Source organism: Phycodurus eques, chromosome 5, assembly GCF_024500275.1.
Source record: "Phycodurus eques isolate BA_2022a chromosome 5, UOR_Pequ_1.1, whole genome shotgun sequence".
Lineage (NCBI taxonomy): Eukaryota > Metazoa > Chordata > Actinopteri > Syngnathiformes > Syngnathidae > Phycodurus > Phycodurus eques.
In genome coordinates, this window is record NC_084529.1 from 4217246 (window position 1) to 4227686 (window position 10441).

At 44.1% G+C, this 10441-nt stretch overlaps 1 protein-coding gene and 2 non-coding genes across 5 annotated transcripts in view; all 3 read right to left on the reverse strand.

The window, feature by feature from the left end:
* The window catches only part of LOC133402845 (CUGBP Elav-like family member 2), a 36494-nt gene extending 28098 nt beyond the window's left edge, over positions 1-8396 (reverse strand). For 2 of the 3 annotated variants that reach the window (XR_009768569.1, XM_061677051.1), the window contains exon 1: positions 8182-8396. Coding sequence is in view for 2 of the 3 variants with exons in the window: in XM_061677051.1 (XP_061533035.1) it covers positions 8182-8279 (98 nt within the window). In the remaining variant the exon portion in view is untranslated. Of the gene's footprint in view, positions 1-3405; positions 3745-8181 lie in introns of those variants that run through there. The other variant, XM_061677052.1, reaches the window with a different exon arrangement.
* Positions 4119-4206, reverse strand: trnay-gua (transfer RNA tyrosine (anticodon GUA)). The gene is given in 2 exon segments: positions 4119-4154; positions 4170-4206. It is a non-coding gene; the product is annotated as a tRNA-Tyr (tRNA).
* Positions 4811-4898, reverse strand: trnay-gua (transfer RNA tyrosine (anticodon GUA)). Its single transcript is given in 2 exon segments — positions 4811-4846; positions 4862-4898. It is a non-coding gene; the product is annotated as a tRNA-Tyr (tRNA).
* Positions 8397-10441: the final 2045 nt, after the last annotated feature.

The following is a 10441-nucleotide window of genomic DNA, read 5'->3' on the forward strand; positions in this document are numbered from 1 at the left end:
GTTATGATCAAAAATTACTTAAAATATTGCCTTAACAGTTAATAAATACAATGACAATTGTGTGAGCCTGGAGCTAATCATTTCCATAATTTTTGTATGGGGAAATTTTTTTGTAAAGCCCAACAAATCGGCAGTCAAATGCATTCCTGGAACAGATTGTGTTCTCTGAGTTCAGTGATGATTTGGGCGTGTTTGAATCACAAACGCAGCCCAACACAGCAAGCATCACGAATAAAAAAACGCAGCCCAACACAGCAAGCATCACGAATATCCAGAAACCCGTGCCGTCCAAAAGAAGGCCGCTCACGGTGACATTTAGCTGAGTAACACATTGTCGCTCTATGTCTGCCATGGGATCACACTTAAGCCCTGATAGTAACTCTTCCCTGTCAACAATCGCACAGAAAAATCAATCTCAAGCGGGTGCCAAATCCCGCAGATGACATTTTTTCCCCTCATACACTCATCCATCCATTTTCTACTGCTTTTCCGAGGTTAGGTCACAGGGGCAGTAGCTTGAGCAGGGACGCCCAGACTTCCCTCTCCCCAGCCACTTCATCCAACTCTTCCGGGGGGGATCCCGAGGCGTTCACAGGCCAGCCGAGACATAGTCTCTAAAGCGGTTCATGGGTCGTCCCTGGGGTCTCCTCCCGGTGGGACGTGCCTTGAACACCTCACCGGGGAGGCGTCCGGGAGGCATCCGAATCAGATGCCCCGGCCACCTCATCTGGCTGCCCCCGAGGTGGGGGAGCACCGGCTCAACTCTGAGCTCCTCCCGGATGACCGAGCTTCTCACCCTCTCTCTAAGGAAGGGGTTAGGGTTAACACTAACCCTAACACCCTGCGGAGGAAACTCATTTCGGCCGCTTGTATCCGGGATCTCGTTCTTTCGGTCACGACCCACACCTCGTGACCATAGGCGAGGGTAGGAACGTAGATCGACCGGTAAATCGAGAGCTTTGCCTTTCGGCTTAGCTCCTTTTTTACCACAACGGACCGATACAAACTCCGCATCACTGCAGACGCCGCACTGATCCACTTGTCGATCTCCCGTTCCATTCTTCCCTCACTCGTGAACAAGACCCCAAGATACTTGAACTCCTCCACTTGGGGCAGGATCTCATCCCCGACCTGGAGAGGGCACGCCACCCTTTTCCGACTGAGGACCACGGTCTCAGATTTGGAGGTGCCGATTCTCATCCCAGCCGCTTCACACTCGGCTGCGAACCGCTCCAGCGAGATTTGGAGATCACGGCTTGATGAAGCCAACAGATCCACATCATCTGCAAAAAGCAGAGATGCAATACTGAGGCCACTAAACCGGACCCCCTCTGCGCCTAGAAATTATGTCAGTAAATGTTATGAACAGAATTGGTGACAAAGGGCAGCCTTGGCGGAGTGCAACCCTCACCGGAAACGAGTCCTTTTAAACAAAAAAAAAAAAAACTTGGGTCCGCGGTGAACGACTGGTTAGCACATTTGCCTCATAGTTCTGAGGACCTGGGTTCAAATCCCGGCCTCGCCTGTGTGGAGTTTGCATGTTCTCCTCGTTCCTGCGTGGCTTTTATCCGGGCACTCCAGTTTCCTCCCACATCCCCAAAACACATGTGGTAGGTTGAATGAAGACTAAATTGTCGGTAGGTGTGAATGGTTGTTTGTTTCTATGTGCCCTGCGATTGGCTGGCGACCAGTTCAGGGTATACCCCGTCTCTTGCCCGAAGATAGCTGGGATAGGGTCTTAATTTAAAAAATGAAAGCATCTATGTATTACTGAGTCAAAAACTTAAAATGTTGAGTAGGAAAGTTGCAGTATGTGATCTAACAGCATAATCTCATAAATCCTTTTACACTTAGTCACAATATCAATTAAACAAAAAAACACGAATGTGTTTGGTAAATTTTTATTTTATTCTCAGTTAATCAGGTCTGGGTGATCCACAAAGGATGAATTACAGCAATTGGACTCGTTTGTTGAATTACACCCCCCGATTTTGGAAAACTTTCCAAAATGACTTAAACAACTATGCTATCGAATTGATTGTATCCAGCATTCTGGTACTTCAGGTGCATTTTTTTTGGTTACTTTAAGTGTAAGCAATTTTGTTTTAACTGTCATAAAATGAGTCTGAAATTATATTTAAGCATTTTGAGGTATAATAGTGTTCCCTGCTATAGCGGAGTCCATCTTTTGCACTGCTGCGAACTGTCTATCAGTTTTTTTTGCAATCCCTGTGATAGACAGGGCAAATAAAAACAATTTTATGGGGGGTGGGTGGGGGTTAGGGGTCCATTAATGGTGAAGAATCTTTGTTAATGATGACCCTTTATTGCTCAGTGACTGTTTTTCTCAATGTCTTTATGTCTCAAAGGTGTTCTGTCAATTGACTGTTGTCGTACTAGAGCGGCTCCAATTACTGGAGACAACTCCCTTGTGTGGTTTTGGGACATACTTGGCAAATAAAGATGATTCTGATGACAGGTCTTGGTCCCCCTCCCCTTCCAAGCTCTTTAACCATCACTTAGTCTGACTAATTCCTGTTAACAAATGACCAGTGAGCACTTTTAAACCATAATGTTACCAGACAGTGTCTGTACGGAAGACTACTTTTGTGTGTAATGGGAAAATTGTCTTGCCAGGTCTGTTGTTTACATGGACCCAGTCACAAGATCTCCATTAGAGGCTCAATAATAATGGAAGAAAACCACGTGTTCGTTCCGTGGTTAGGTAAGCCTCCCCAACGTTAGCTAACTAGTGGGGGAGGCACACAACAACAAAAAACAGGAAGAGCACCACTAATGTCGCTTTGCACGAAAATAAAACACGTTCATGTGAGACAAGTTGAGCAAAAGATTGACTACTGGTGCATACACTTCCCCTTTCAAGTGTTGACGAGCGAATTGTTCCTTTTGCCCTCGCGCCGCAGACGACGGCGTAAACTTGACTTTTTACAGCAACTTCGACCCCTTCGCTAGTTCAAACTGCGACATTTGTTCGTTTTTTCGCCCCCACAACAATGGAACAGAGCGAGAAGCACATGTCAGTGGAGTAGACGGTTGTCGCGCGCTCGCTAATATTGCTAAGCTAACTACACACACACACACACACACACACGCACATAGAACTACTCCATTTTAGATCTTCTATTTTCCTTTGACTTAAAAGTGAGCACCGTCGACTTCGTTTTAACCCGAGGCGTCTCGCCGTTATCTCAACAATAGCAACCAAGTTGTATTCGTCCAATGAAGTCGATATGAGGTTAGCCGGCCGCAGCCGTTAGCTCCTCCGGTTGGAGCTAATATGCTACGAGCTACAAACGCAAACGTTTCATCATCGCCTGCAAACACAACTTCAAAAACACAAAGACGGGAAAAAGGCGACATTGAGCAGGTATTGCAGTGACTTACATCGTATCGCCCGCTGCCATTAGCCGACTATCAGTCAGCGGTAGATAATCCAGGTTATACGACGTCGAAGTCATACTCTTGTTTGATGAAAATAAAAAATAAAAAATAAGAAGAAGGGGGGGGGGGGGAGCCGTCTAATCTAACAATGAGAGCACGTCCGCGCACACTCGCATGAAGGCAAAGAAGACGACGAGCGAGAGCAGGTGCCGACTGCCGAGACGCGAGGAACCGACGAGGGGGAGGAGGGCGTCTGCGTCTTCGTCTGCGTCTGCGTCTTGTTCGCCCAAGTGCATGCGAAGAGCAACTGGCGTACGCTTTGCTCGCGACTTCCGATATGCGACCAGTGAGAGCGCGCAGAAAAGAGAGAGAGAGGAGCTGCAGTAAAAGCAGAGGCGTGGTCAGCGGTGGCAAGGAACCAAGCACAAATACTTCCTGACAAAACTCAAGTACATTTCTTTCCACCCCCCGCGACTTTTACTCCCGACATTTAACATATCTGTTCCGATGAGGGGGGGGGACGAGGGAAGTAACAAAGTACAAATACTGCTATCTGCACTAAACTCAAAAGAGTGACCAATGAGTGATGTAGCAGCAGAAGGAGTTCGTGTAGTATGGAGCAATTGTGCAATTTTCTGCAGGTGGTAGATTTTGATGAATAAACCATTATAATTTTGAGTTCCTATTTTTGTAACGATTGAAAGTTGTCAAAATCTTCCTTCGAGCCGGATTTGAACCAGCGACCTAAGGATTACAGCTTTGTGCCTCTACAGTCCTCCGCTCTACCAACTGAGCTATCAAAGGGGTACTGCCATGTGACGGTTTGTGTAGAATGGAGCAATTGTGGCATTTTCGACAGTTATTTGGATGAATAAGACACGATTATATTTAATTCGGATTTTTGTAAAGATTGAAAACTCGAAAATGTCCTTTGAGCCGGAATTGAGTTAGCGACCGAAAGATTTCCGGTTTGAGCCTCGACAGTTCTCCGCTCGATTAACTGAGCTTTCGAAGGGGTAACAAAGCTCTTCATCATGCATTTCTGGGGACAAGAGTGATGTAGCACCAGAAGGAGTTTGTGTTGTATGGAGCAATTGTGCCATTTTCTACAGGTGATTGGTAGATTTGGATGAACAACAAACCATGATTATTTGCAACGACTGAACTTGTCAATATCTTCCTTCGAGCCAGATTTGAACCAGCGACCTAAGGATTACAGTTTTGTGCCTCTACAGCCCTCCGCTCTACCAACTGAGCTATCGAAGGGGTACTGATGTGTGTGTAGAAGGGAGCAATTGTGGCATTTTCTACAGTTATTTGGATGAATAAGACATGATTATATTTAATTCCGATTTTTGTAAAGATTGAAAACTCGAAAATGTCCTTCGATTGAAGATTCTCTAAAATATCCTTTGAGCCGGATTTGAACCAGCGACCTAAGGAATACAGCTTTGTGTCCCTACAGTCCTCCGCTCTACCAACTGAGCTATCGAAGGGGTACTGACGGTTTGTGTAGAATGGATTAATTGTGGCATTTTATTGGTAGATTTGGATGAATACCAATCTACCAATTACCAGTAGAAAATGCCACAATTGCTCCATACTACATAAACCGCTTCCAATAACCGTGCTACCGTCTTTTCTGTCTCCAGACATGCCAGTTGTTTGAAGATTTATGATGACCTACCATCAGGATAATTTCCATTAGCCTGCCTATGACATACTATGTTACATGTTAGCATTCAACTCACAGACTTTTGTTAGAAAAAAAGATATGGTTTGGTTGGGCATGTTTGGTGTAATTCTATTCTTTGATGTGTCAGTTTTATACACTATAAAAAAGTGCAGTCTGTCTCAAAATCGCAGATTTTCACTTATTGCCATTATAAACTCAGTGTCATGTGTGTACCCCACTTTAGATTTGTAGGTGTACCTAATTCCAAACTTTGAGATGATTAAACTGCAGTTTCCCCCCCAAGCCGTCTTTCCATGAGTTCAGAAGTCATGATCCCCTTTATGTGGTGCTATTATTTCCTTGGGGGAGGGGTTGGCCCATCTCCTTTTGTTATCCTGGATTTGCAGGGCGAGGCCTCAATACGAATACTATAAGGGGGCGGGCAGGGGGTGCTCGGTAAAGTGTCGGGGTGCGGTTGATGCAGTCCAAATGTATTTCTTACGCATGTACGCTGAGGCTGTAGCGTTGGCAGGACCGCGATGGCTGTTGAGTGGTGAACTGTTAGCAGTCTGCGTTTGGAGTGACTCGGCGTATATATATATATATATATATATATATATATATATATATATAAAAAACAGAATTTATTGAATCCTATCCGTGTCAATTTCAAGGCATGGGTGCAGAATGTGCTTCATTAAACAGCGCCTCAACCAGGTTGGTATGCATAATGCGCCACGCGACCTATTTTCCCCTCAATACATGCAGCCTACTTTGTGACATGCATTAGCATGGAGCTCAAGGGGATGCTATAAAAAGGTAGACTAAAGCTCTCTGGAGAATGCGCTTTTATGAAATCGGGAGGAGGGGGGGGAATGCAACAAGATCCGCAGCCTGCACATATTCGCTCTGCCTCGTCTCATGGGGGGGGGGGGTCTTACTGTACATAGAAGCATGCATTCCTTACTTATGTTTATTACATACACTGCTGCCTTGAAATACACATTTATTTCATTCTGTCATTCAAAACACTCATATCTTAAATTATCTTTCCCCATTGAAATGAATAAAAATGGCATTAATCTGTTCCAGTGCCCCACCCCCCCCTCAAAAAAAACTCCCAAAAAATTTGTAGCATTTTATATAAAATTGTACTTCATAAAAGCATACAGTAATTGCATAATTCAATTGAATGCAAAAAAAAATTACATTTTTTGCTTCAATTCAATGGACATTGTGTTGCACTTTCTGGTGTGGAAACGTTGGCCACCTGGGCCAGTATGATACAGACATGGATTTACAGTACATGGAGGTGCTGGACCGGTTCTCATGGTCCTCAGTAAGCTGCTGTGAAGTCGCCCCCGCCACAGTTCCATTTTTGTGGTTTCACTGTATCACAGATTTTGAAATCGTACTTAATGTTCATTTTAAATTGCACATTTTCCGTCTATATCGTGGGATTTTGTGGTGATCTTTTTTCCCCAACAGGGACCGATACTGCAGACTCACGTAGCAATAAGGCAAGAGGAGTGTTGGGAAGATTACGAAACAATTCCAAAAGTTTTGAATTTGAAATGGCCGAATAAACAACAACTATGACTACTACTACTACTTTGGTAATGTAGTTGGGTACAAGTACAAGTTGCCTCGGTATAAATGTAATAGCGGTGTAACTGTTTCAATTACTTTCTCAAAGTAATATTACTCATTACATGTGAAAAAATTTATTACTTTTCTTATATTCGAAAGAATGCATCAACAGGACCCTTGGATGTTTCCTGTAAAAAAAAAAGAAAAAGAAAAAAAAAAGTGGATTAAAACCATTTAGCATTATTTGGGAATTAAACGTCACTCGAAACACCTGGCCTTGCCTTTTAAAGTTCAAAGTCACAGATCCTACAGGGTACAACAAGATGGCGACCCCAAGTGGACAAAAGTATAACCTGCATCTCACGTGCATATTTGTAAGTCTCTTTGTTTTGCGTTTAGTTTGACAGTAAACTTCAACTGGGAGTGGCAAAAAAAAAAGAACCTCAAACTTTTTTGGGGGGAAGAATTGTCCGCTATTTGCCAAACTGCTGCTTGTTGACTTTGCTGCCACCACGCGCAGCACTCGTATCTCAAATGTTTGCTCGCACGTTAAAATCGGCCGAGCAACGCGTTGTCTGTATCTCGAAAAAGTCGTATGTCAAGGCACCACTGGACAGTAATGCAATTGTTGATGTTTGGTGTGTTTGTTGCAGTGGATTCCAGATGAGGCGCCTTTTAACACTGGAGCCGCCTCTTCCTTAATCTCAAATGATTACGACTGTAATCCCACCACATGTACAACGCTTTTGTTGTTTACTGTACAAAATGGCTTCCTCCCCCCCAACCACCCCAACCCAACCTGTAATGCATTTAAAAGCATGGAAAAAAAAAAAAAAAAAAAAAAGGGTAGGCCATTTCCCGACCTGAGCGTGCGTCGCCTTGAATTTTGGAAGGTGCACTTTTTTTGTTTGTTGACTTTTGAACGGCAAGTGTTTGCAGAATGGCGACCGAGTCTGGAAAGCTCTCAAAATGGAGAGGGAAGGGAGGGAACTTCATTTGTTATTGGCGAGGGGTGGGGGGGGGGGGGGCTGAGATGGGGCTGGAGGGTGGGTGGGGGGCTCTGATGGAAAAAGATGCACAAGGCACACATAACCACATCTTTTTTCACAGTCCTGATAGGACTGCTCACTGGCTCACCTGCCACCATAATGAGGATAACAACTACAGAAAATGCTGGCTGTCTGTCTATCCCTGCATGCATCCATCTTTCACAGTATACGTTGTAAAAATCTGTCACGAAGCCTCTAGATAAATATTTGACATGCTTTTTACACATGACATTGAACGTGACGTGTCCATGTGCCTTTTGTGGCAGAAGAAAAAAAGAAAGAATTTCAACTTGATTTATCTTCTTCACGTTGAAATTTTAAAAAAATACATTTAAAATTCAAGTGTGCACCAACAGAGAATTCACGCCCGTAAGTAAGAGAGACACAAAAACAGCCATCAGTTGGGATCACATCCAGGCCAGACAAAGAGTGAGTGCGTGCGTGGGAGGTAAACGCCAAACGTACCTCATGGGCAGGTCCTCGGTCCTGACAGTGGGGGGGCAGCGCATGCTGTTGGCGTACAGACTCTGCACCAGGGCCAGCTCGGAGGAGTGCTCCAACATGGGTGCTGTGCAAGGCGAGATCCACTAGGGCCAAACTGGGACGGACGGACGCTGTCGTCGGCGGCTTCTCCTCTCTCGGTCTGCCTGCCAGCCGCCTGCCTTCCTCGCAGCCCAGCGCGTCCCTCTCTCCTCACCCGGGTGCATCCGAGCGTGGACCTGCCCCCCCCCCCCCACTCTTGAAATAATCCCCTGTGACAGCCCATGGTGCACTAATGCATTGCGCCGCCTGCGGCAAGACACTTTTGCCACTGCCCTCGGTGGCACTAATTGACATCCGGATGAGAAGTTCAGCAATGCACACTAACATGGTGACGGCAGTGATGGGAAGTAACCATTCATACTTTGTTACTGTCCAGGGATCGCTACTTTACTTGAATATTTATTTTTCTGACGACTTTTATTTTTCACTCCCTACATTTGAAAACAGATACGCCCAGGAGTGCCCTTATTATAGGCAAAGTGCCCCTACGTGTGGGGGCAAACATCCCCCCCCCCAAAAAAAAAGTTTTTTGTTTGCTTGTTTTTTTTTTTTTTTTAATATAGCTATGCCGACAGGGGCTCTGCTCATTCAAATAGACGCCCCTCTTCAGTAAAACCATCCCACTCGCTGCCGAACGATATTGGGACCAACTTGTACATTCAACATGTCTACTGTTGCACCTGAACTTCCGGGACCATCAACTGAATTTACCACAGTACACTGGGGAAAAAAATAAATAAACAGTAGATAACTGTAATCCGTCACAACTAATATTTTAGCTTTGATTAAATAAGAGTCTTTCATTTGCCATTAGCTTTTGTTATTACATGTGCATTGTAAACTTTTTATTTATTTATTTATTTTTTTAGAGTTAGCAAACATGACCAGTGTTAGCCGTAACGTTAGCTCTTGCTAGCTTAGCTTAGTTTAGTTGAGAAACACACGGTAGCGAGTCGAAGTGCTCATACGCAAGGCGCAGGCTTAAATTGTCGTTATTTAACGTTTCATGGCGGCTTTCTGGTTTACGTGAGGGAAATATTTACGTTTAAGCAGCTGCTCCTGCCTCCCGACCCCGAGAGGCTAACGTCTACCCGGACAAAAACTTGTTGTCGGATTCCAGGCCTCAAATGTTATGGCGTCCAGTCCAGAACAGATACATTTTTCAAAAAAATACATGACTTTAAACTAACATTTTTCAACAATTTGAATTTAAAAAAAAAAACAATTCAATGAATGACAGCTTTGTTATACTTTTCTCAGTGTATCGCAAATCAATTTCCCCATTGAAATGAATTGAAATGCCATTAATCCATTCCCAAAAAAAAAAAATGCAATTCTTTTGTTACGTGTTTTTAATAAAGAAAAAAATGGCATGTATTGTACTTTATAAAAACAAACCGTAATAGCATAATTTTAAAAAGAACGTACATAATTTAAGAGTTGGTGCATCAGGATTTCATGCTTCGCTTCAGTGCTCGTTGACCTCGTGCTGTTCCTTCTGTGGTGTGCGCCTTGGCCACCAGGGGGCAGTATAATACAGACATATGATATACATGAGGAAGAAGGGCTCGTAAACGAGAGCAGTGAACTCCAGTAATAGTTGTTGTTTTTCACACAGGATAAAGAATATGTGCCTGTGCCATTTAGCACTTATATCAGATTAATGTTCCCCACTGACATGAATTGAAATGACTTTCATCAGCGCCAGCCCACCCCCAGCACTTTTGTTATGTGTTCTTCAATAACGACAAATAGCCGTGTGCAGTGGAACCAGTACCGACAAGTGACCCAACTTCGGAGGTTTTGGAAATACGAGACGTCGCTTGGCTGATTTGTTCTTTGAGTGCTAAACGGAGGCGGGGAACTTCACAACACAGAGCAGTTTGGCAGACAACAAACAATTTTTCAAAAACATTTTCAGCTGTTGGTTGCCATTCCCAGTTGACATTCAAAACTGAGAATGACGTTGTGTATTTAACCTAACCACATCATTTACGGAGATCTGCTAGCTTAGTGCTAATAAACAATGCAAAACGCCTTAGACAGGCTAACTAAACTAGCAGCGATGTTGTGGTAGTTATAACGCTTTAAGCAATGGATATTTGAACACAAATGGTGGAGCAACACACGTAGAGAGACAATATGGCAATACTCATAGGCATATTGTCTTTATCCCCAAAGG